General features: G+C 42.6%; 1 protein-coding gene across 4 annotated transcripts in view; it reads right to left on the reverse strand.

The window, feature by feature from the left end:
* The window catches only part of kiaa0825 (KIAA0825 ortholog), a 127,974-nt gene that overhangs the window by 73,665 nt on the left and 26,972 nt on the right, over positions 1–27,337 (reverse strand). For all 4 annotated transcript variants that reach the window (XM_074638270.1, XM_074638268.1, XM_074638269.1 and 1 more), the window contains 13 exons: positions 26,600–26,685; positions 26,220–26,444; positions 18,449–18,726; positions 17,185–17,335; positions 14,900–15,090; positions 13,080–13,286; positions 12,441–12,551; positions 10,597–10,736; positions 7,736–7,915; positions 4,983–5,213; positions 4,597–4,901; positions 4,282–4,388; positions 1,878–2,022 (listed from right to left, as the gene is read on the reverse strand). In XM_074638270.1, the coding sequence (XP_074494371.1) occupies positions 1,878–2,022; positions 4,282–4,388; positions 4,597–4,901; positions 4,983–5,213; positions 7,736–7,915; positions 10,597–10,736; positions 12,441–12,551; positions 13,080–13,286; positions 14,900–15,090; positions 17,185–17,335; positions 18,449–18,726; positions 26,220–26,444; positions 26,600–26,685 (2,357 nt within the window). The remainder of the gene's footprint in view (positions 1–1,877; positions 2,023–4,281; positions 4,389–4,596; positions 4,902–4,982; positions 5,214–7,735; positions 7,916–10,596; positions 10,737–12,440; positions 12,552–13,079; positions 13,287–14,899; positions 15,091–17,184; positions 17,336–18,448; positions 18,727–26,219; positions 26,445–26,599; positions 26,686–27,337) is intronic.

The following is a 27,337-nucleotide window of genomic DNA, read 5'->3' on the forward strand; positions in this document are numbered from 1 at the left end:
TTACCGCACCTATACCTGTGTATGCGCTGCTGTGATGATCATTGAAGGTCCACTCTGTATTAGTTTCACTGACTTAACATTTGAGGACTTTTCACTATGTATTATTTTTTTTTGGAACGCATTCTGATAGCATTCTGCAATTTCCTCTTCGAAGATAATTAAGCTTTATGCCTCTTAAATGATAAGTCTGGTGATAATATTATATATTTTTCTTAATATCAACAAACTCCATGAAAAGAACAAAATCAACAATTAATTATTCCCACTAACAAGAATTATCTGCGTAGCCAAAGCCTGATATAGCTTATGTCTATGTGCCATAAAGCACTGCTGTTATCCAAAAAACTATTAATTAAAAACATATCAGTGAGCCACACCGTTGCACTAAGTGACATGTTCCTTCATTACAATAGACATGGGTGTTGTAGTTTATTTTGTAATACATCCGACATACACATCCTGCTGCCATAAGCACTCAGTAGAGCACCAGCTCCGCAGATGAAAATGGTCCCCAACAAAGACACAACTTAATATTTAAAAAAATTACAGAGTCCACCTGTTTTACAAAATTATTTATCCTTTCCTAAAAATGAAAGTATACTGTATATTTATTAGGGGTGTAAATCATCACAATATAATATTTTATATTGATTCTTTGGACAACTGTGTGATATTGGCTGATATCACAAAGTCTGCCGTGATACAATTTCGATTTGATTCAATTCAGGGGCCAGCGATCGATATGAGACAATATCATATTCCCATTTTACACAATCAGTTACATTTATATCAACTCACAAAAAGCTGCTAAAATGTGATTTAACAATTTTATTACTGGGCTCATCCAGACATTTAAATGAAAAACAATGTATTCTTTTTAATAAAAAAGAGTAAATATAAAGTGGAAATTTCAAAATAAAGGCATATCTTAAAGATGATATGTATTGATATTTTCACTCTGCAGCGATGATATTGGATCAGGTGATCACTGAATCGATATATCGATCCGGATCGATGTATCGTTACAATCCCTAATATTAGTAGGGACGTTTGTGCCTGAATGTCACAGACAGGGTGTGGAAGTATTGAGAAACGGACTAATACACTGCTGGTGTTGGTCTTTTCACAGAATTTGTTGACAGTAACAAAAATACAGAATATTGCCAGCCTCATCCTATAATTAATGATCCATAGGTACATGTGTTGCAGTGTGCAGTGTATAGAGTAGCATATGTTGGTGTCTTTGTGATATACAGTGGCAGGAGGCTGTTTAAAAAGGTACGTGTGCTGTAGGTGGAGGATGTTTCAGTTTGATTTTCACTAAAGAAGAAATACCACCAGGCCTACCTAAAGAGGTGTTATGGAACCGGTTAAAACAACTTGAGTTTCTGTACATAACTTTTTTTTTTGAGATTCCACTTTCACTTTAAAGCACTTGTTTTACCCACTGTGTATTTAAGGGAGAAATATCACTAAACTCTCTATGTATATACAGTATATTTACTTCAATTAACTTGGGTATTTTCTAGAGAACTTCTACTTTTCATTCTGCTAAACTTTTTTTTCTCTGAAGTGAGTTTAACATCTACTTTTTTTTTTTAAAGAACCACTGCTCTTTCTCACTCAGATCTCCACCAAAGCATTCTATACTGAATATGGTAACTCCATGTGGCTCCCTCTCCTCTACGTGTGGTGAGCGTATAACACAGGAAATCACTGTAGGTTTGCACCCTGGAGGTCACCTGAACAACAGAAGATCAGAACAAGCAGACTGCACACGAGCAGCAGCCCCCTTCCCTCCGTCTCCCCCTCCTGAACAGCCTGCGGCCTCAGGCCAGCAGCCACCTAATTGCTGGGGAGAGGGAGTGCTTCCCTACCTCATTGCCTTGGATGATGTGATAGATCTGCCTCAGGTAGTCGCTGCCACCTGCTTTGTGGCAGACCTCCAGCAGCATCAGGCCTATTTTCTGCTCAGTCAGTTCAGCCGCAGCGACTCCGCTTTCCTTTCCTCGCTCAAATACACTGAGAGAGGAACAGAGATGGGAAAAGGAGGAGATGGGAGAGTAAACACAAAGACAGAGAAAGGAGAGGAAACAAGAAGAGGGAGGGTGTCAGCTTGTATCTCTATATCACCTCTGGCTGAGGAGGTATTTTCTAGTTTGAAGAAGAATTGGGGGTAGAATTTGGAATTTGCTATACACAAGAAAATTAACTGAAGTTTAGAGTTAATGATTTTTTAGAGAAACTATTTACTCCAGAGGGCAAATGAACTTAAAATGCAATTCTTGGCAAGGAAAGAAGTATCTATTTGCTCCACTAAACATTCTGAAAACCGTGACTGAGAAATACAAATTATTGAGGGTTCGATAACAAAATAATTTTCACTGTTTTCATTACCATTCATGAGATACATGGGGGGAATTTTGACCGAAGGATGCCGGTGCACTAAAAGTGATTGGTGTGTGTGTTCTTAAGCGTGTATGTGTGTGTGTGTAATTGTGTGTCAAGGTCCTCGCGCATGTACGGCCCCCAACCCTGGCAGACGCCCGCATCATTTTCCTGCCCTTCCTGTATGGATGGATATCACACTACCGTCCATCAAACCCTCTCCTTCACATACACTTCCTGTCATTGTTCTCCCTCTCTCTCTCTCTTCCCCTTTGTAATTATAAGGTGGCAGAAACGGTGTCGCCTGTCAGCCGGCCATTGGCTGCTTGACATTGAGAGTGGCAAAGGAAGAGGAGTCCCCCTCTCGTCCGCGTACATATCCCCCTCATTCGTTTTTTTGCCTGGCGGCCCGGCGGTGGTGTTTGTCGGCGGCGACGGTGGCTGTGCATCCGTGTCAGCACCTGCGCTGTATCCTTTCCTGTCCATCACTGTGCAGGTGAAGCAGATGATTGGATTCAGTCAGCGGGGTGATTAATGAGGGCCCCTCCGGATTTGGGACAGCCTATCAATCATGTCATTAGGGCCAATGTGCCCTGAAAGAGGCAGACCTCCGCCAAGGAATAACTGCATTCATCTTCATCTGTGTATGCATCCCGTCAGCCCAGCCAGGGTCACCATGATGGAGAACAATAATCTTCTCCTCTACAAATTACTTTGCAAAGACAAGGTGGGTGGCGTGGGGAGGGGGTTGCAGTTGGGAAAGGAAGGAGGGAAAGTGGGATGAGGGAACAGAGGTGGGAGGGCTCGCAAGGGGGCAAATGTTCTTTGTCGATGGGTTTACTCTGTGTGTGTGTGTGTGTGTGTGCGCCAGTGAGTTGAGTGCCAGTTGTTTTTGGAGTTATTACACCCCTCTCTCTCCCTCTCTCTCTCTCTGACACTGTATTCTGATTGTTTACAAGCCAGGCGTCACTTCCCTGTGAAGGTTAGTTTAATGAATAGTAATGATCCCACTGAATGCCTCCGACAGGTGATACATAATCACTCTTCTTTCACTTTTCCACTCAACCCCCTCCCCACCCCTCCGCCGCCCCATCTCTTTTTTTTTACCCCCCCTCCATCTCGTCCCTTCTTCCTGTCACTGAAACAGACAGCATTTCCTAGAACTGGCCATCAGTGTTTTTATTTATTTAACTCTTTTTTTTTTTTTTTTTTAATTGTACATGTTGTGTTGCAGCGCTGAATCACCTTTTTATGAGGATGGATGCATCCAGAGTTTGTTATGATGAAGCGAGCGACCGGAGGCGCGGTTTCTGGGAACGAGCTACAAAACAGCGAGCCAAAAGGTCAACGGATCAGACCAAAGTGAAAGCTGTTTTTCCCATCACTCCAGCCGGCAGTCCGCACAGTCAGACGACACGTCCATCACTTACCACAACAAACACATCTGAGATCCATTGATCTCACTCATGGAGCTTTTCAGTGAAAAATGATCTCAATGATGCGATACATCAGAATTTGAATGCTCAATTAAAAAAAGCATATCTAAGCTGTGTTCTTTTTCATTGTTTTATTCAGTATCTGTGTTGAATGTCAAGTAGCTGACTACGCCATCAGTCAGTTTGATCAGTTTGAACCACCTCCTTCATCAGCCTACCAGCCCTCAACCCTCTTACTATTGATAAATCACTAAAATTATCTACTTGGAAATTCACTTTATAAAAAGCTGTTTTTACGATCAAAATAATCAGAATAAAATGATACCTCATTTTTTAAAACATGAATAATCAATACCAATTGAGACTAATGATGGATAGCATGAAAACAGTAATCTAAACTACATCAATACCATTCTGAACTCGACCTCTTGCTAAATCCCTGCAGTTGATCTCTCACCTGTCTGAGCAGAGCTTGCGGGCCTTCTGCAGCTGCATGTTCGTCCACTTGGGTCTTTTTTCCTCCAGAGCCTGCAGCACTTTTTGCACTGTGGGTTTGGGAACACCCTGTCAGACAAACAGCAGACCATTAAGGTCAATGAGTACAAGTCAGATGATTTGTTGGCACACATTAAATCAACAATCAATATGATGAAATTATGGTATCAGGGTATTTAAACAGGGTTTTTCTACCTTATTCTAAATTGTAAACAAACTTCCTAGTTATTATTACTGATAGTATTATTATTGTTAATCTATTAACCTTAGCCCTTACCTTCTGTTGAATGCCTATGGTAGCCTGTAGGCACTCAGCCAGCAGGGACAGGGACTCCTTTGCCCCTCGGTCCAGGGCCAGACCGCTGGTCTGTTCTAGTGTGTCTGGGTCCTCCAGGCCCTGGATCAGACAGCCTAACAGGGCCCAGAGTAACAGGCCCATTAAGCGCAGCTGCCGGGCATGCTGGGAGAGGTGCTTCTCTGACTCTTGGAAGAGGAAGCGGATGGGGAGAGGCACGGACGCCACAGCCAAGGGCAGGTTGGTGAAAATGAAGGACAAGGCTTGAATAGTTACAGATATGACAGCTGGAAGGAGAAAGAAACGTTAGTTTTGGAAAGCAACCCTAAAATGTCTTGAAAATGTGACACTCAGTCTGTGCAGCGTACTCTTAGCGGCAGACTCCTTTCCCCGTGCTTCCAGCGGCGTGTAGTTCCACTCCTTGGGTATTTTAGCCAGGATGCTCTCCGGTACGTTCTGCTTGAACGAGGCTCCACTAGGCTCCTCCGTGGTCTGCCAGCCCATCACCATGGAGACCAGGTGTACCAGGAGGCTGTTGGTAGACTTGGTAACTATCGCTCGGACACAGCTGATCACTACAGGTACAGCCCGCGTTGTGTCTGACAAAAAATGGCAGATGAACGCAGCAGGTAAAGAAGACTTCATTTGGAAAAAAATAAAAGCATTAAGCTGAGCTGCACATGAACAACCATAAATGTTAGGCTGTGACCAGTGTGGTGCTGTAAGACGGACCGAAGCCAGAGAAGAAGAAGAGGCCCAGATGACAGGCTACAAAGTGCCAGTACTAAATTGGCTCACTTAGTGTTACAACTTTGGCATGGAAAATCTCTGCTCTGCCATATGAACTACATTCAGTGAATTGCGGTAGAGTTTTTTTTTAGAGTTTTTGTAGCTGTGTCCTACAAGGGTACATGTTAGAACACTTTTTATTTTTATTTTTTGAGACCACTGTCTGACAGACCGACTACTTACTTTAGAGAATTAATAGAAATTAGCATCAGAAAATGATGTCCAGTTGAATTTAATTAGCAGACATGTTGCATACTGTGCTTAAAAATAGACATGCAGTACAAAGAAGTCTCTTAGTGCACAATGAAAAATAAGGCCTCCAACTAACATTTAATACTCTTCCATTAAAATACAGTTTTATCACTGTACTCGGTCTTAAATCATGAAAGGTTTGGACTTGTAAACTTGTCAAAGACCCGCAGACATGCCATATTATTGACATAAAAATGAAGGGTAGATGAAATTTTATGATTGCTACCAAATTAGAATGGGTTATATGCAATAATCCAACTAGCCATAGCGCACTCAGTCTGTGTCACAAATGACTCTTTTGAGTCACTTTTCAAACAGTGGGAAAACACAGAGACATGAATAGTGTGCACATCCACAGATATATATCCACAGGTTTCCTGTTGAAATGTCTACACTGAAAGCGAGTAACGTCGAGATGAATTCAGATGTTCTCGATCAAACCCAGGTGGCCTGACAGTAGAAATCTTACTACCTTCTCCAGGTGCACTATGTCTTTCGTCGCTCTGCCCTTTCATATCCCGCTCATATTGATAGCAGAGCAGTGTGAAGTTGTATGGCACCCATAAACTTCCTACAGCGTCGGCTGTAAAACCAAAGGCTACAACAGAGAGATATAGTGCTGTGACGGCACTGGAAGTGCACTGAAATCTCCAGGGACGCCTAACAAATGTGTGACCTCAGACCCGTAGAAAAAGAGGAGAGCGGAACAGAAAATGATATAGCTTTTAGAGGGAGAAGCGCTCCATGGCAGGTGAGACCTAAACCTATTTTTCAAAGTCACTTGCTTCTCAGACTTTATACCGCCCGCTACCGTATTGACTTGTGTATTGATTCAAAACAACCTGCTACCGCGTGATGAAACATCAGTGTAAGTGGAGAAATAGTGAAACTCTCAACGTAATCTATGAAAGTTAACTCAGTGAACAGTTTAAATAGAAACGGGGGCACCGAGGGTATCCTGTAACCAAAGTTATAATACAAAGATTTGGCACAGTCCAATAATTAAACTAATTACCCTGTGAGGATAAATGATGATTGGATGACTTTGAGAATTTCTCTCTGGATCTCTTTTTCCTTCTTTCCCTCTGTCGACCCCTCCCTTGCTCTGTCTCCATCCAAACACTCTTCTCCAATCACCCCTAATTTATGCTACAATAATTACCACTCACCCAGGATATAAAAACCTCCACCAAAAAGGGCTCCATACTCCGCAGGAGTCTTGATTAAGCTCTGTATCAAAGCTTGTACCAGAGAGAGGCGGAAAGAAAGGCAGAGTTGGGGAGTAATTGCAGTCTCTATGACAGCATATTAAAGTCATGCTTTAGCTCACATGCTTGCAATGTCAACACTGACCCTTCTTAGATATGTTTTCTTATATTTTATATTTTTTTGTGGGCAGATTTACTTTTGTATTTAGAAACATATCTAATACATTTTGAGAAAATGTAAAATATTTTGGGAGGTGATAGATTTAACAGTCTGTTTCCCAATTTAACATGAAATGAGATTTGGTATTTTACACCATTTTACACTTTCACACTTTACAACTGTAGCAGGTTCTGTTTTAGATCGCAGCATCATGAAGGTACTGATATCATATAAAACTAGAAAAACCTAAAGAATCCATTGGTACCAACCATGTCATGGTAGCTTGTCGGGAAGGAGGCTAAATAATTCTCCAAAGTTGGGCTAAAGTTTGGCGAGGAAAAACTGGCATGGTCACTTTCAAAGGTCTCCCTTGACCTCTGACCTCAAGATATATGAATGAAAATGGGTTCTATGGGTACCCAGGAGTGTCCCCTTTACAGACACTTTATGATAATCACATGCAGTTTGGGGGAAAAAAACATGCAGTTTTTGCATGATATTTTGATTGATGAATTGATGATTCAATTCTCAAATGGTAAAAAATCTGTGTAACAAATGGTATCAAGCCCAAAATTGCTGCAGCAACTTATGAGACATAAGTGAGCACAGTACTACGATATACAGTACAGCTTCCAAGGTTAGTGTTAGTGTGTAGTCTGTAGCAAGGACTCTAGTAAGAACTACCTTATGCAGCAAGTGGTTGCTACTTTACCTGCCAGTGTGTAGAGATGTTCCCATATGTGTGACCTTTCCAGGTATGGTTGAAGGACCTGAGTCAAGGCCTTGGGAACATTATTCAGGCAACTGAAGAGGTTGAACAATGCGACTATGAAGTCATCTCCTGCCTTGCAGCTCTCAGTAGACGTCTCTAAGCAGCTCTCTTGGCAAAAATCTGAGAAAAATAGTCAGTCTGAGTCAGTGAGATATTTCTGCGCACAATACAAATAAATGTGTGGGCAATCGAAATGTCAATGAATTTATGAAATCTTGATATTCATGAACACTTGACACGCACAAACAACAGGATACACAAAGCGATGACGAGGCTCGCTCGTACGCATACTCTCAGTTAGAGGGTGTGTCGGTGAATGTAAAACCTGACTGTTTTTTGAATTACGATTCAGAAAATATCAACCTTATGGAGGTAGGTAGTGAGAGATAAAAAATCCCATCCTATGAAACAGCATCTTGATTTCTTCGCACAAAAACACATTGGAAAATGTCAAGGCTGCCCAACCTGACACATGTTAACAGAAAGGGTGAACAAAAGGCATTGTGAAATAGAAGGGGAAGGAAAAAGCCACATCTGTGTTAGATGGAGAAAAAAAAAAACACAGCAGAAAAAAAAAACAGAGAAAGGAACAGATTTCAAAGCCCCCACAGCACACAGAGACAGGAAGTGAAAAGGAAGAGGTTTTGACAGGGTGTCCTTGTGGGGGTTGCTGTCTGAGCACAGGGCTGAGGATGGAGGTGTGTGCGTGTGTAAGCCATATGGATGTCTATATGTGTTTTGTGCGCTTAGTTACAAGTGTGTGCGTGTGTGTGTTAAGTTGACAGGGGTTGCTGAGGAAAGGCCCATTGCTCCAGAGGTGGCAGACATCCAGCGGTCTGTCAGTCTGCTGTGTGGGAGATGACAGCTATTTGAATAGGAGAGTGTATGCAACGCAGCAGTCAATGAGGGGGGCGCTGTGATGGAGGGCAGCGGCGGCTTCCTTCTGACTAATGCTGGACTATTCTAAAATGACAGGGCTAAATTAGCTGCTGCGTTATGGGAACACTAATATCAACCACCTTAATAACATGCAGGTAGGAAGCTCTGCACAACCACTCATGAGAACTGATATCCTCCATCTCCCTGTCTCTATCTCTAAGTGTCCTCTACGTCTCTTTCACAATAACACGTCTAACACATACATTCAAAAAGTGGTCAACCAGCCTCACCTACAATCAGTCTATTAGGCGGCGTAATGTGGGTTACGCTGGCATCTTGTTCTCTCCCTGTCTGGTAATTGGTCCTTAAGGAGAAAGTGTTCTGGATATCACTGCTGTGGCTGCAGCGGTCCAAAGAAACAGGGGGGGACTAAAATTAATTTCCACTTGGGGTGCTGGAGAGCATGGCAGGTTAACTAGGTGCCTTTTAATAATGATCCTATTATGGAGCAGCAGATGACTTCAGAAAAACTGATGACAGTGCGCTGGCACATCTCTGCGGAGTTTCCACTACTGCTGCAGCACACAGCGATTCCAAGCGGGTTCAGGTTTGTGTTTCTATGTCGTTTCCTTGGTTGCTTTTTTCTATTTTTCCTCGCTCTCTCTCTCCCTCGCTCTCTGTCTCTGAGCTTATCCAACCTTGATACATGGCCAACGCATACACCTGTTTATCTTCCGGACAACCAGTCAACCAGTCACAAGGGCCCTCTCTGGAAACCCCTGTAATTGGAAGCAGACACGCTGATGATAATAAAAAGGCGGTGTGTGTGTGTGTGTGTGTGTGTGCACCAGAAGTAGTGTGTCTTGTGATTTAGGGTGAGTTTTGCAAAAGCGAAAACTGTTATTGTAAATGCGGAGGAGGTGTTATCCCTCTGTAAATAGACAATGGGTAGGTCATTTAGTTCGCTGGGTAGCTCTCTAGCAAGTTAGCATGCTTTGATAAGGCAGATATAATGTATTTTAACAGAGCAACACTGTTGAAAAAGTGCTGTTGATGAAACAAAGTTAGTTATATAAAAAAATGCACTGTAACTGCACAGTAACACTCTAAATTTAATTGAATTTGATAGTCTGATTGAAGTATTTTTTGACTCACTGTGTTATTATCTATGAGTAAGTTACACTTGAATTTCTATCAATAGGGCGTCAAGAAACACCCTGGTACACAACGCGGATGGGGAAGTGCAGTGGCTTATGGGAGTGCAGGCGTTCAGTCAAGCCGTTCCTTTTGTCTGTCTGCTTCCTGGTTAATTAGCCCGTCACCGTGATAACACGCGAGAGTCAGCGCTTCCAGCGTTGATTTACGGCGGCGTGCGGGGAGAAGCATTGCAGAGCCTCTGAGCCAGACTCGAGACCGAGCGAGAGAACGAGACAGTGAGAGTTGTTATTAATGAGGTCGCTATAATGTGAATTAATGTGCGAGTGCACAACAGTCTTTAAAGGTTAGACTGTTGCCGGTGCAGAGGGGAGAGGAAGGAAGGGAAAATCTTTAAAGGTCAGCGTGTGTGCTCCGCCCGGGCTTGTTGAGTGTTTATTACTGCTCTCTATTGATTTAGTGATGATGGTGACCAAGGTGAAAATGATGATGATGGCAAAGATGCTGATGATAACTTCATAAAATGGATAGAGCTCATCTGAGGTCTGTATAACTCGCTTAGAGCACCATAATTAAGACGCTGGTAAACACCGTCCCACACATGGCGCCTGCGGGATCGACTCTGTAGGTCCAGTAGTATAAAAATGGAAGAATGAATGAAAGTGACTCAAGGATTGACAGCTAAGCATGTACAGCACACGTACACACATCCTTCCCTTCATCCATTAAAATATACCAATCCATGTACACTAAAAAAACAGGCTTACGAGAGTTTTCCAGGAGTATTCTGGGCAGGTGACAGTCTCTGTGCAGCAGCATTCGCAGTAGCAACCTGGGATTGCATCCAGGGTCAGAGGTCAGCAGCCTCAGCTGACATGCAGAGGCCGCCTGGCCCACAAGGCCGTCTCTGAGAGCGGAAAGAAGGAAAACAAAGTTGACAGTTCTGCAGTGTCAGGTGAGTGTACAGATAGCAGTCCATTTAGCATGAGACAACAAAGGAGGGGAAAAAAAGCTTCACAAGTGAAAGACTGAAATCACAGTTGTCTTGGATGACAATCTGGGAGGAAACAGTGTTTATGCTACAATGGTAACTTCCCTCAGTGTCACTCACTCCTGATATGAGCTTAGTCTGCAAATGCCTTCACTCTCGCTTACTTATAGTGTGCACCGGGAAGGAATTAGCTCTAATCTTGGCCAGCTAAAACCAAATTAACATTTGGGAGACAGCCAAATACATGAATATACAGCAGTACCCCCCTCCTACATCTTTTGTATAACCAAGAGGCTGAAGCCAGCTGTGGGTAATGAGCCGTATCCTTGGTGTGCGTGCGTGCAAGTGTGTGTGCGCCCTTCAGCGCCTGTGCTTGTGGTGTGCAAGTGTGAGGGCATGCTGAAATGTGTGCGCCTGCATATTACTTTATACATCTCAATAAAATCTAATGGAAGGAATGGACAGAGTTTGTCTGAGGAGCGAGGAGGCGGTAGGGAGTGCAGGGCTGGGGGGGGGGTGTCTGCCCAGAAATTAACCATTCCATTTGAGCCAGAAAGTTGGAGCAGGGTGCACCCTGCTGCTTGACTGAGGAAAACTATGCCTCAATCTGACAGTGCAATTTATGATGTCACTAGGACCGCAAATCCAGAAGAAATCCTCTTTTAACTGCTCTGATAAATCTACCCGGCTGCAGCGCGGGGTCAGCTTACAGAACCAACACACACACATGTGCGAAGGCAAGAAGAAAAATGCAGAGCGTGAACGTTTCAGAAACACACATAAGGCCAGAAAACATAACTTCAGATGTTTTCTTTATAGCCTGCATTGCTGGATGATTTATGTATGTGCTTTGTGATTATATTATTGTTATATTTAATAACCATAACAATGGGTTTTACTTTAATGGGCTGGGGAGAGATCTGGCCACAGAGACCGGGGTCCTGGATGAGGACCTGTGGATCTGGCCCCGAGCCACTGGCAGGCCCCCCTGGCGCCCTCGCATGCGGGCGGGAGGTGGGAGCAGAGAAATAAAGAGGTCATAAAAATAAACTAATTTCAGCTCTCCAATACTTAGGAGCGGGAGAGCGGGGGGTTAGTTTGATTTGTGCTCCATCAGCACGCAATGACATCACCTCTGGCAGTGCGGGAGATGAGAGGGGAGGAGGGTGGAGTCAGGGGTAAGGGTGATTGACTGCACCTTGGAGGTCATAACAGTAACTGGACACACATGTACACATGTATGCATGCATGTACACATTCACGCACACATCACAGTGTACCCTGTTGACGCCTCATGTGTAAAGCCCTCAGCAACCATCAACATAAACAAAATCAGTGTCAGCGGCTGCCGTAGTTTATTTATTATTTTTTTTCTTTCCCAGCTTGCATCTGTGTTATATTACCGCAGCAACTCTAGCTTGAAGCCCTGAGCGCATACAGTATGCGGCTGTAACTCGCACACACACATATGGTTCTCTACACAGTACAGTGGGTTGAGGTGTGTGTGTGTGTGTGATGATGGCTTAGCATACCAGAGTGTAAGTCTATGTGTGTGAACATGCTAATGTCTACCTACTGTATGATGGGTGATGGATGGTATGATGGGTGTGTTTTACATACCGTATGGCCTGCTCTGTGAAGAGGTCAGGGTTGATGGCGTTCAACCAGTGGACAACAGGGCTGTCGGGCTGATGGGGCGTGGACTCTTTCGCAGGATTAATCATAAATATCCTGGAAGGAGGAATTGAGATCACACATGGCAATTTTGAACAATATAACTTCAATTTACAAAAAATCCTTTTTTTTGGTGGTCATACTTCTTCAGGGTAGAGATATCATAAAACCAAACACATCCTACTGAGTGCATAGTATTCTTTTGTTTGACTTTTGTTTATTACAGTTGGCACTTACGTCAGGTCAAGTGTGGGGCTAAATCCATGGTCAATTAAGAGCCAGTGGCTATGACCAAGTAACTACCTCTATTCACTAGTTTCATATGAAAGTAAAACATTTTGGTGTACCTCGGTTATATTTTACTTTAACCTAAAGCTAGGGTTAGTAATCTTAAAATACTAGCAAGAGTACGCTAGATTAAAACAAATATTAGATTATATTTTATATTTTTTGTCAGAGCATTTGATTTATTGATTGCTGTCGGGATGTAATGAAAATTTCAACAAATATAACAAAAAATGTTTAAAGAAGATTGCCAACTCTAGCTTTAAGGTCGGATAACAAAAACATACTGTGCATACCAACCTATAGAGCAAAGACAGGGGTGCTGTGACAATGACGAGGACCGTCAGGAGCTGCTCACACAGGCTGTGGATTTGGTATAGCCAGTCTGATCCACCCGCTATTATGGCGATTGCTGAAGAAGGACTGGAGCGCACCAAGGCCTCGGGACTTTCACACACGCTCCACATAAGCTGCTCCACATACAGCAACACTGCTGTGATGTCACATCTTTGACACAGAGTAAGGAAACAGAAAAGGCGAATGTATAGATGAAAACAGAACAGATGAGATGTGAGGGAATATGTGAGAGGAACACACAAAGAGAGAGAGTCAGTGAAAGCAAACATCCCCATCTTCAAAGGCTGACATCCAACCATCACATCATGACATAACAGCCTCATCGCACAGAAAGATAACACAACCTCCTGGTGATTTTACTGTTGGAAAGTCAAGTGTACTAAGTAAGGGCTTTGGGTTTCATAATAAAAGTCATTGCTTTTACATTTATACTCCCCTAAATCTGTTTCCTCAATTGGTTAGGAAGAGCTGCTCATCATCTCTCATCTCCTCATACTTGCTCTTCCCATGGCCTTAATAGTTATTAAACTCACACAGAGATGGACTGATAGAGGAGAGCTGATGTAGCATAAGAGCACCCATGTGAGTGCTATAGGCCTACACATAGGAAACTTGGAAGAAGCTTTGAAAAGACATCTGTTTAGGCTAGCCTTACACTTTACAACTGTCCCTCCAGAAACACATGCAACATAAACCAGGCTTTGTGTTGACATCCTGCCGTGCTACACATGTATAATGCACTTCGTCTTTGCCACTCTTTCATCCTCTTGCCGTGTGTCACAATTTAGCCTGTTCATTGTCATCGTTCAGCTATTAGGAGGAGAAAGAGGATGGAGAAGACGACCCCCCGAGACTGTACTAAGAGTGTGCCTATGACGCGCTAACACTACGTCAGACCACCTCAACCATCAGACCCACAAGAGCTGAGGGAAACTAGGGCAACAGTGAGAGAGATGTCTAGGACTTCTGATGTAATTTAGGATCCCATTATGTGTAGCTAAGCCTATAGTCATTATACAGTATATACCATAGTCTACATAGCTAACTAGAGAGAATTATGGAGTTAAAACGTAAAAGCAGAGACACAAGATATGACAGCCATTGACAATTGTCAGGAAAATCACAAATTACAGATAAGAAAAATAATCTTTTGAAAGAAAACAAATGTCATTCCTGGGGTTTAAAGTTCAATCTTGAGCTTGCAAACAGCAATTGAGAACACTTTTGAGCACTTTTGTCTACTTGGAATTGTAGTTGTTCCACTTTCCATTTTTTCCTTAGCACTTTAAGCACCTCTTGTCCAGGTTGGCCTAATATCTGAGGTTGAGATTGTTTCCTCAACGCCTGTTTCCAAGGTCAGGAATAACCTTTGAACCTCAGCTGTTGAGCCAACATGAAGAACGAGAAGTCCTTAAAGCTAACAGACCTTGTGGTGAGATTGTTTTCTCAATTATCATCCCATTACCGGTAGATGTGTGCTCTGCCGTGGGGATACGTATATTCTATGACAGTATATGTAATTTGTGAAATTGATACTTGTATTTACATTTTCCAGGAATTCAATTAAGAAACAGTTTATAGAGAGTGTAACCAGACAGGACTTTTTGTTTTGGCTAGCCAGTGAGTTAAATACCTAGAAAGCAAGGTACTTCATTACATTCAAGGTCTTAATGATAACATTTTTATGTAGAGGAATATTTGAAAAAAAAAGAATTGTCAAGTGAATAATATAACTGAGGCCAGTATGGCACATGATAGAGTACCTGATCTGCAGGTGTCTCTTGTACGAAGGACGGGCCCTGGCATATCTTTGCACCAGCAGCTGTAAAGTCTCCGACAGCACCTGGCCGAGCACCACCTTGGCCATCTCTGCCGGAAGAACCGCCCACAGGTCGCTACGGAGCCCACACAGGAAGTAGAACCACATCTGCACCGAGAAGGAACAGCGCTCACCCTGTGGAAGAAAGTGGTGGACGGCAGGGAGGGAGGGAGGGAGGGAGGGAGGTAGGGGGGGGGGGTTGCAGGTGATGAAGATATATTGTGATATGGATATTGACAGTGAAGCAAAAACAGAGAAAACCAAGAGGAGATAAAAACAGAGGGAAAGAAAGAGAGAACATGGAGGAGAAGAAAGAGAGAGACAGAGACAGAGGCAGGTCTGTCAACACCAGGATGTCTCAGTGGTCACGCCACCTGCACTCTGCACCTGGGTTTCTTCCCCCACTGGGATTTTAGACGGCTTTAAAGTCCTGAACTGGAGAACACATCACCACAGGCACACACTTGCACGCACATACAGAACAGAGAGGGAGAGAGAGAGAGAGAGAGAGAGAAGCGCAGAACTTCTCTGAATAAAGTGAGCAAAGACAAGTGAGAGTGAGAAAAAAGACAGACAGAGAGGGGGAGGACGGATGGAGGAAAAGAGATTATTATCCTGGCATCCTGCAGCTTTGTGGGAAAAGATTTCATTCATTAAACCTCCCTCTTCTACCTCTACTCGCTCATGTTTAACCTCCAACAATAAACTGCTCCAGCGGACGGTGCGTGTGTGGCGGAGATACCGACACATCCAAAACTTCCTCCCGTCTTCAACAAACTCATCATGCCCCACAGTCCCTTCTCATTTTCTTCCCACTTGGCCTCATCTATCTCGTATTTTACTTCTCTCCTTCCTCTCTTCCCTGGAGCCAGTCATTTAGGGATCTGTGGTTGATGGGGAGCGTGACCGAGCTCTATGTCCGGGATTAGGTCGCCATCCTCCGCCTGTGGACTCAGCAGAGCAATCGCAGACGCAGACGTTGGATCCAAACCAAGAGCGGCCACAACTACATGTGTGTGGTTGGACAGTTTAATCCGTTCACTCAAGTCAAACTTTATTTAACCAGCCAGGTCGACTAAGAACAAATTCTAATTAGAGATGTCGGCCTGGCAGCAGTGACGACTGAATCTGGGATGGGGAATAAAATTGGAAAATCATAACGGCTTTTTTTTTTACTCAAATGAAATGTAGCATTTGGCTCTGAAGGCTTACGAGGATTGAGCCAAGGTCAAGCTCTATACTTCCTTTAATCGCCTTAACTGACCTCATGTGTTGTTATTATAGCGTATTAAATAGTTCTCTGCCAACAACTTTTCATGTGTCAATATTAAAATAACAAAAAGAAGGGTCTCTGTGGAGCTGTGAAAGAGCCAAGACACAGGGCTGGGGATCCAGGAGATGGAAGCCTCATGCATACAACTACACATATACAACCATAGATACATACACACACACCAAATGAAACGCACATCCTGAGATGCTGCTGCTGCTGCACACCCACACATGCATTCATCTGCACAGATGCACACAGGCATGCTTGAACAAAAGCGCACACCTGCGCACAGCAGGTCTGTCTGACACCGGTGACCCGGGGAAGGAGGGAGGAACAAAGGGAGAAAAAAAAGGCAAAAGCAGGGTAAAGTATGAAAGAGAGAGGAGGTTTAGATTGGTTTAAGGGCATAAAGTTAGGGGAGTTTCAGAGGCCCTATGCTGTTTCCAGACAGTCCCAGCGTAGACTGCAGACTTCAGACAGCTGAATCCCTGGAGCCCCCGGGGCAGCATGGAAGCCACAGATGTTCTCAGGGAGCTCAGAGTAGAAGGCTCGGTTAGAAGAGGGAGAGTGGGAGGTAAAGGTGCATTGTGGGAATGAAAAGAAGAAGCGAGAAAGCTCCAGAGTATAATTCCTAGAGTTCCTCAAAATCTACAGAAAAAGAGCCTACTAAGACGCGTGGCATTAGAATTTCCACTTTTTTACAATGAAAGGAAAGAAATCAACACCAGATAATACTGCAGCTGTTTTATGTGTCACTGTCTTTTTGATCTGGGGGTAAATAAGTAAAACTCAAATAGGCTCCTCTTACACATCTTAAATACCAGAAACTTCAACTCAGTCACACAGTTAAATATGTTTTTATCATATAAGAGTTTAGCGTGGTGTTTTTTCAAGGTGTCTTGGGGGAAAAGAAAATTCAATCAGATCGTTTTTTTGGAAATGTGAGGATACTTTACCTCGTAGAAAGGTTTGGGATCAGCCCAGTGGTGACTCTCTGCGTCTTGAAGGATGCAGGTGGAACAAACGTGGATACAGTAGCTGGTCAACTGGTCTCTCAAGGCCTCCACTGTGTCTTGGTACTTCTGGATTGGAAGCAGGGTCAGGGGTCTAGGCATGGGGGAAAGAAACAAACCTTTAAAGGTAATGACAGAAAATACATACTACACATGGTAAGAAAGAAAAAAGGGGCCGCTGGGGTCATGAATCCAATAGGCCATAATCCTGTAATGCAGATGCATAATTGACTACTGTATATCCAGGGAGCTATCAAACAAACATGAGGTGAGATGATTAGTTGAAAGAACTGATGATTTATTCTAAAAGTTAAGTGTGACATTTCATATCCTTTAAATCTGCCCGCCTTGATACTTTCCAGAGAGAGCCAAGAGTTTAACAGGGGGTGCAGGAGGCTTAAAACCAGGGGGACTGGATGGTGTAGGGAGAGGAAAGTGCTTTATGACCGGAGGGGGCGCGGTGCGAGTGCAGGTGGAGGGGTGCACAGGGCCAGAGGTGGGACAACAGGAGCACCGAGGGCACCAGGGATGCCTTTAGAGGGGATGTGTGGAGAGCAGAGGTTAAGGGGGTATTACGGGGCATAAAAACTCACCAGATGTCGACACAATATGGGCGTCATTACCTCCTGTCAATCATTTCTACTCTTTTTTTTTTTTTAACTCTCCGTTCCCTTCCTCTTTATCTCAAATGTACAATTTCCAAATGTTTCTTCTGTTTTCTGCCTGTATCACAAGGCTCATTTTTGCTTAATAAATTAGGGCTGTCAAAGTTAATGTGATAACGCGTTAACACAAATTCGTTTTAACGCCACTAAGTTCTTTAATGCATTGACGCAACGTGTGATTTTTAGGTTGTAGTGGGCTCAGTTTTAAGCTAGAGTGAAGATACAGGCATCATATGAAACTAGAAAAACATAAGGATTACATTGGTATCAACCATGTCATACTAGCTTGTCGCAAAGGAGGCTAAATAACGCTCCAAATTTACTCTACATTTTGGAGGAAAAACTGGCATGACCATTTTCAAGAAGTCCCTTGACCTCTGACCTCAAGATATGTGAATGAAAATGGGTTCTATGGGTACCCACAAGTCTCTGAAATGATTGAGTAATGTTAAAGATGAGGAACAATGGGTAATGTTGGAATAGATCATTTTGACATAATGTCCACCAACGCACACATATACATGCACACACCCTCTCCTTACACTTTAGCTGCAGCAGTATTTGAATCTTTCAGCCTGGCGTGATAGTGCTCCAGTCGTTGGTGCACATAAACGCAAGTGGCCAACAGAGCAGGCAGGTTCCTCAGGGGTGCAGAGGACGGCACCTCCAGGGCCCTCTCCTGCAGACGGCCCAGCACGGCAAACGCCGCCCTGCTACACGCCTCCACAAAGCTGGATCGCACCTCCAGGAGAGAGCTGTCCCTGCAGGCTGCTGCCAAGGGTAGTAAGGCATCCAGCTCAGTCATGATTGCTCCACAGAACTGAGGGGGGAGAGAAGGCAAAGACGAGATCTCAATAACAGAAAGAGGAATAACAGCGACCTCATTAGATATAAATAATGGAACATTTGCGAGGAGTCATCAGAATGACAAGGATTCGAGACTGAGCCGAGTATTACACATGCATTTTTCCTCTAACACTGTGCAAGCCACATTACAGCTGCAAAGCAAACATCAGTGCAAATGCAGAATACAGATGTCTAAAGACATGCCCTCCACATAAACTCTACTGCTGAACATGCATAATTGGTATCAGGTCAAATAAAAACCAGTACTTCTGAGAGTACATCGGCACTTGTCTAATTTTATAACAGCACGCATCATGTTCAACCACATTGAAACAGAAATGTTACAGTACATAGGAAGAGGTTGGGGAGTCAGACGTGCTGAGAGGAAAGAAAAAGAAAAGGTCAGGCAGAGGTGAGAATGGGAGAGAGGAAGGGGAAAAAAGCTGCTTCAGCAACATATAAGACATATAGCTTATTCTATAAACTGCCAGACTTATCTAATGTATCCACATTTGTCCTGGAGAAAGGCCTATAGGGACAGAGCTGCCTACACCTCTACCTCTCCAGGGGCTGGGGGACTGGCTGATCAAGGCCCTTTAAAATACTAGAGTGTGTATGTGCTTGCTGAGACACAGATAAACTGTATTTGCTGGTATTTCTTTCTAAATCTTTAAAAAAAAATTATTAATATACAGACGTAGGCAAAGTTGTTGTTAACGTTCCGTTAAAGAGAGAAAAACCCACAATGGTCACTGAAATAACTTGAAACTGACAAAAGTAATAATAAATAAAAATTTACTGAAAATGAACTAATGAAAATCAGATATTGTTTTTGAATTGTGGTTCAACAGAATCATTTTAAAAAACAAACTAATGAAACTGGCCAGGACAAAAATGATGGTACCCCTAGAAAAGATGTAAAATAATGTGACCATAGGGACATATTAAACTAAGGTGTGTCCTGTAATTAGCATCACAGGTATCTTCAAACTTGTAATCAGTCTGTCTGCCTATTTAAAGGGTGAAAAGTAGTCACTGTGCTGTTTGGCATCATGGTGTGTACCACACTGAACATGGACCACAGAAAGCTAAGGAGAGAGTTGTCTCAGGAGATCAGAAAGAACATTATAGACCTTCATGTTAAAGGTAAAGGCTATAAGACCATCTCCAAGCAGCTTGATGTTCCTGTGACTACAGCTGCACATATTATTCAGAAGTTTAAGGTCCATGGGTCTGTAGCCTACCTCCCTGGACGTGGCCGCAAGGGGAAAATTGATGACATATTGAAGAGACGGATAATACGAATGGTAACCAAAGAGCCCAGAACAACTTCCAAAGAGATTAGAGGTGAACTCCAAGGTCAAGGTACATCAGTGTCAGATCGCACCATCCGTCACTGTTTGAGCCAAAGTGGACTTAATGGAAGACGACCCAGGAGGACACCAAATCATAAAAAAGCGAGACTGGAATTTTCCAAAATGCATATTGACAAGCCACAAAGCTTCTGGGAGAATGTCCTTTGGACAGATGAGACAAAACTGGAGCTTTTTGGCAAGTCACATCAGCTCTATGTTCACAGACGCAAAAATGAAGCATCCAAAGAAAAGAACACTGTACCTAATGTGAAACATGGAGGAGGCTCGGTTATGTTATGGGGCTGCTTTGTTGCATCTGGCACAGGGTGTCTTGAATCTGTGCAGGGTGCAATGAAATCTCAAGACTATCAAGGCATTCTGGAGCGAAATGTGCTGCCCAGTGTCAGAAAGCTTGGTCTCAGTTACAGGTCATGGGTCCTCAAACAGGATAATGACCCAAAACACAGCTAAAAACACCCAAGAATGACTAAGAACTAAACATTGGACTATTCTGAAGTGGCCTTCTATGAGCCCTGATCTAAATCCTATTGAACATCTGTGGAAGGAGCTGAAACATGCAGTCTGGAGAAGGCACCCTTCAAACCTGAGACAGCTGGAGCAGTTTGCTCACGAGGAGTGGGCCAACATACCTGTCGACAGGTGCAGAAGTCTCATTGAGAGTTACAGAAATCACTTGATTGCAGTGATTGCCTCAAAAGGTTGTGCAATAAAATATTAAGTTAATGTTACCATCATTTTTGTCTAGGCCAGTTTCATTAGTTTGTTTTTTTAAATGATTCTGCTGAACCATAATTCAAAAACAATATCTGATTTTCATTAGTTAATTTTCAGTGAATTTTTATTTATTATTACTTTTGTCAGTTTCAAGTTATTTCAGTGACCATTGTGGGTTTTTCTCTCTTTAACGGAACGTTACCAACAACTTTGCCTACGTCTGTAATGATAGCATTGTGTCAATCAGCAGGGTTGACATTAGATTGAAAGGAGATGAGTGCAATTAATGTTTTGGCATTGAAATCTTTTTCATGGCGGAACAGTAAAGAAATCGACTATAGCAAAGGTGTTCATTCAGTCAGATAGTCTATAGTTTTACATAATGGACAGATATTTGACAGGGACAAAAAAGAAAAATAAAGAATGCTACAGAGATGAACAAGACAACGTGCTCAGATGAAGGTAATCAAAAGAAAATATGACAAAGTAGGGCCACACCGAATAGTTTGAAGCTTCGAACATTCATTCATACCATTGATATTCAAATTATTATTATTAACTTACAGAAACATTACCTTCCACCTTTTCTCTCTCCCCCCCTCTCTCAAACACATACAGAGTGAGCGATGCAACGTTCAGTCCGTCTCTGTAATTGTCTCAATCCTCAGTCCAAAAGTCAAAATGTATTGAAAAAAGATAGATGTAATATTTTTCAAAATTCAATTAATTTTTTTTTTTATCTAACAAAATATTTTGTTTCAGTTCATATTTGTTGGCGTTTCAAAAACAACATTTTCACTGTCATAAAACTGTTTACTCTCCTACACGCACCTGTATTAACGGTGCAGTCTGGCAGCAATCTAACAGCACCATAAATTAGGCCTACACTTATATAACCACAATAGCTCAAAATGATATTTTCCCTATTTTTTTAGAGTGATAACGTCATAAAATATGACGACATATGAGGATTGCACAATATAAATGCACAGCATGCATATACTGTAGTGTAATATGTATTCTTTAAAAAGCACCATGTACTGTACCTATTACTGCAGAGAACAAGACGCACACAAGCACACCTCGACACCGCTGCCTCTACTACCTCCTCATGTGCTTCCTATTGACATCACATTGAGAACAGTGAAAGACGATCAGGCAAGTGCCAAGGAGTCACATATGTGTGTGAGTTCATGCGCCTCCAAATTTATACAGCTATACATGTGAGTTATGAGTCTTAAAAAAGCCTTAAAACAAAGCATATTCCCTGGAGTTACCAAGCCGGGTCACACTGAGGGAAAACAATAATCACCATAACTCAGAAAACTCTATGCTATAGTTTAATCAATCAATCAATCAATCGCAGCATGTGTTACAGAGCCATGCACTCTATTACTTGACTTACTATAGGAGCTGACTGGGAACTTCGACATCCTGTCAGATCGGAGCGCCGGCGTGTGTGTACGCAATTGACAATCTCGCAATCTCTTTACACAATTTTCTCCTTAAAAGCTTCCAGTGGGGTTAAAAGGCCTGGGAACAATGGCCGTTTGGGCAATTAAGTCAATATCTGACTGTATGTAGTCATTAGGAGCTTAGCTTTGAGAGAGAGAGAGAGAGAGAGAGAGAAAGCAGAGGCAGACACAACGCTCAGCATTACCAGGGTGATGGAGAGGCCCTGGAGAGGGATCTCATACACATACACTATCGGCACAAACACACACACACACACACACACTGAGCAGGCAGTCATCCTCACATGCACACTCGTGCAAAAACAACCACACGCATGCATCCACGTTGAAGTCGGGCTGAAGCCTTAACTAGCTAAGATCAAAGCCGGGAATCCCACCAGGACCGTTGCAGCAAGGTGAAAGAGATTGTATAAAGTTTTTTTAAGTGCAAGGGAGGCCTGTTTGTGTGTGCAGAATTTGGAGTAGCAGACAGACAAGTGGAGAAGTGAACACGCAGGTGAAGTCTGAATACAGAAAAGGCACTTCTGTTGCTATAATAGAGCGGCAGCATCTAGTTTTAGAAGGGCCCACCCAAACGAGAAAAGTTCAATCCCAGGTTCTGACAAGAGGGCGAGTTCCAGCTGTTGAACCGAGTGTATTTGGCATTCAACACGCAACTGACTGCCAATAAAAAAAAAACTATCTAAAGTACTCTGATGGATGAACAGTATCATCGCAGCCTGCATATGTATGGTAATGCAGACAGTGAAGTGGGTTCACATGGAAAAAAGCGAGGATTGAGGTATGAACATATGAATATAAATGTGTGAAATATTGATCCATCATAATGCCTTTGAACCGGCCATATTTCATGCTTATGTCTTGTATAGTAATTTGCTCTCTGCTCAAACACTAGGGCATGTGTCGAAATAGGACAAGGGGGGGTAAAAAATATATATATAATATCTAACGGTCTGGTCTTGGATGTCTGTCTGGCTAGGTGTTATTGAATGCAAATGCATGCATGTATAACCTTTGGGCTGAAAGGCTCTCATCTTTGAAGCGTTGACCTACACATAAATACGTTGTACAGGTCCTGAGCACAGACAAATTCTGACACTCGTTAGCAATGAGAGCCACAAATACTGTCAGTGTAAAAGGGCTCGAGGAAAGAGGGAGGAGGCGGAGGAGGAGGAGGAGGAGGAGGAGGAGGAGGAGGAGAGGAGAGGTGAGGCAGTAATGATAAGAGACTGTACAGTGCGCAGAGTAGTGGGTAGAAGACGAGTTAGAGGAAGGTGGAGGAAAGTGAGTTGGAGAAAGTTTCAGGAGGAAAAGTTGTTCAGCGACGATAAAATAGGCAAGAAAAACAGCACAGCGTCATTTTAAATGGTTTATGGCAGTCCAGCCCGCAACATTGGAGAACCTTTGTAGAGTTAGACACTAAGCCTGGTCTCACATCACACACTGGTCTTCCTCCTGAGAAAAGTCAATCTCTGGTGACTACTTCACCTCTCTCTGCCATTTCCCAGGCCCTCTCTTCTCATCTCTTCTCTCAAACTATCCCGTCATTATCCTGCTCTCTACCCTCGCTTCTTTGCCTTTGTGATACACCCCTCTATCATCTATACACCCTATACTTTCCCCCTATTCAACACCTTTCTCTACACCATCTAGCCCTCATAATATCACCCGTACTGCTTCTTTGGTTTCCTCCTGTCTCTCTTTTGTCCTCAGAGTCCTCCCCTCAAGTAATACTGATGACTCTTTCCAAGGCCCTTTCTGATCCAGGGTGTCAACCGTGTCAGGCCCAAATCATTTGGGCTCTCTATTGTAGAGGGTGCTTTCCGCCGGGGCTACAAAAACTATTAATCTCCCTGGGTCTGGGTCTGGGGGATGTGTGTAGACTGGCATTGTTCAGCCAGGTAGTAATAAAGCAGGATGAACAGAACAGGGACGGCAAAGCATGCTCATGCACAGGGTGAGGAGTGACAAGTTGGGGTCTAATACACAGGTTAATTGTACACACAATTAACCTCTATATGTGTGTGTGTGTGTGTGTGTGTGTGTGTGTGTGTGCATGTGTTCAGTGCATGTACATAAAGGAGTGAGATGTGTTAGAAGTTACAGATGAAGTATAATGGGATAAATTGTGTGCAGGAGAAACACAGTGGCTTATAGTGATTATATTTGTTGGTACGGAGTGTTAGAAATGTCACACACACACACGCACACACACACACACACACACACAAAACCCCATCTCTATATTAGGGACAGACCAATAGGGGATTTGCTAAATTGATGCAATATTCAGAATTTTAATTTCAGTCTGCTTATGTTTTTTCTTTAAAATTACATTTGAAACTTTTACTCTTAAAGAGAGACTAAAAAATAAAGACAAAAGGGGTAAATAATACGAAGAAATTCTGACTTGACTTTTGCTTGTTAAAGGAACAGTTTGCATTTCGGGGGATCTATAAGCAGAAATGGAATATAATATTCATAACTGTGTTTTCATTAGTGTATAATCACCTGAAACTAAGAGTCATTGTGTTTTCGTTAGCTTTTTTGATTACATTTTTTTTTTTAAATGTCTGTGGAACACATAAGTAATAATTTCAGGTTATATAAAAATAAACTATTTCCTCAAACATGTAACACACTTTCCTGAATATGTGGGGGTAACCATATCATGGAGCACTCCAATTCCAGTTGCATTGTGGCAGTGCATTGAAGTGAAGTAAAAACCTTAATCCTCACTATCAGACCTTTCACAGGATTTCTCCCTTATAAAGTATCTAACGCCACAGATGACACACATCTGATGAAGATTATCTCACAGCTCTAGTAAGACACTTCACTGTCACTTTCATGTTTCATCATTTACAAATGCTCTCCAGGCTACAGACGTTTTGTGCTTCCAGCTGTGCTGGTGGCCATTTACAGAGCGGTGTGTCTTTCTTTAGTAAATCATCTCTGGGCATTCTCGACTATCTGTGGGCACTGTGTGGAAAGAACCGCTTAAAGCACTATTTTGTTTCAATAGTTGCAGAAAGCCACAAGGTAATTCAGTGATAACAACATGAGAGAAATATAGGGTTTGAGGCTGTGAAATGATGTGGAGGAGGCGTCTTAATTAAGTAAGCTCCGCTCCATACTATGAAGAAAACTATATGGAAGGATTAGTCCTATAGTTAACCAATTTAAACAGATTAATCAAAGTAACACTTTACTCTAAGTACTGGTCAAAATCAGATTATTAATGTACACGTGAACACCACTTGACGAATCTTCAAAGTTCCAGTTTACTGTCAACTGACAAACTGCTCACATTTAGACTTCAAAATTAAAATATGACCTCAAATCAGGAGGGGGGGAATAAAAATTAAGGCAAGCTGATGCACTGCCCTGATAGCAAAGGTCAAATAATAAATTTTGTCTTTGCAACAGATTGTGTAGCCCAGTTGCATTTTTACCATATAAATTAAAGGCATATTGCATTCAAGATTTGATTTAAAATCTGCATTTTGATGGTTTATCAGCTGAATTTATATCTAGTTTTAGTCTGTTAAAAACCTGTCAATCAATCCAAAAGTGATGGCACGTTCCAATACTACTATTTTTAGTAGCGAGCCTTCCACTTTGTTTACATTCTGATTACAGATCGTAACTTTGAGGGGAAAACTAAAAGGAAAGGTCAGACATGGTTTCCCTCTTTTCTTTTCTGTGTAACTTGCAAGATGACCCAGCTTGCACGCTACTCACTGTGAAGCACTCACACAGACATGGTGGATGTTGACCCACATGCCAATAATTTGACTCCTGTATTGTCTGGCTCACTTCCTTCTCATTAACATAACTATAGAACGCTTTATTAGGAAACACATATAAAAGAGTGAAAACATCACTGAATCCGGGAGTACCTTGGCTATCATTTTGGGAGACTCCCTCTCGGAGTAGGTGTAGAAGGAATCTTCTCTGAGGTGTGTGTTGCCGGCGGTGACGGAGGTGTGTCCTGAAGAATGTAAGGCCTCTTCCTGCTGCAGACTCTTGGCACAAAATTCATCCAGCACAACTTTAACACAGTGTGCCATGTGAGGGACCAGCCCCCTAAACGCTGACCTCCAATCAAACTCCAAAACCTGCGCCTGCAAAAAACAGGAGACGAGCCAACAGCCAATAAATGTTTGAATGCTGAAGGGAATATTTCACCTGTTGTAAAATGATAATAAGCCTGAATGACTTTGAGTAGTTGTAGTAGAACAGAAACTTTCCATCATATAAACACATAGAAAAGTCTCACCTCTGGCATGTGGAGAAGTGTTTCTGCTGGGGATTTCTTATCATCTGTTATCACGTCTGAATCCTCTCTATTCTTTTTCAAGATGCCTAAATGACCAATACATTTTATTTTAATGCAAACATTATGTAATACATCTTAAAAGACATTGACTGTGCCTGGTCTCAAAATCATGTCAGTGAAATTTCAACAAGGACCAACAATGAAACAGAAAAGATACAAATGAAAAGCTATGTGGTGTGTAGCATCCTTTAAATCTATGCATTATTTAGCATGAATATTTCCATATCACACATAACATTATATTATGGTTTAAAGGCCTGACTGAATGCCAGGAGCGATGACATGAAAGCAACTGTATATAACTCAGAGCCATGGGTCACATTGCTCCCATCTTTCCCCCACCAGCCAACATGAGACAGTGACCGGAGTATAACTGTACTTGCCTCAGAGGGAGCAGAAACAGGCAGTAAACGCTAATGGTGACGGCTTTACGAGGCTAAATTTGGGGCTTAGATCTGATTTGAACCCAGATAGCATCAACCACATATGGGGTAATTCCATGAGGGGACATTGTGTGGATGTGTGGGGGAGACGGGGGAATGTAGAGGGGGGTTGGTGACGTGAAGACAAGCATACAGGATGTTGGGTTGGGTTGCAATTAAAAAGCGTGAACATCAAGGCCACAATTTCCTAATCACAAGGCGAAGAGTGAGACCCCAGGCGAGGCAATTTAGCCGA

This window comes from Sebastes fasciatus, chromosome 6, assembly GCF_043250625.1.
Source record: "Sebastes fasciatus isolate fSebFas1 chromosome 6, fSebFas1.pri, whole genome shotgun sequence".
NCBI classification, from domain to species: domain Eukaryota; kingdom Metazoa; phylum Chordata; class Actinopteri; order Perciformes; family Sebastidae; genus Sebastes; species Sebastes fasciatus.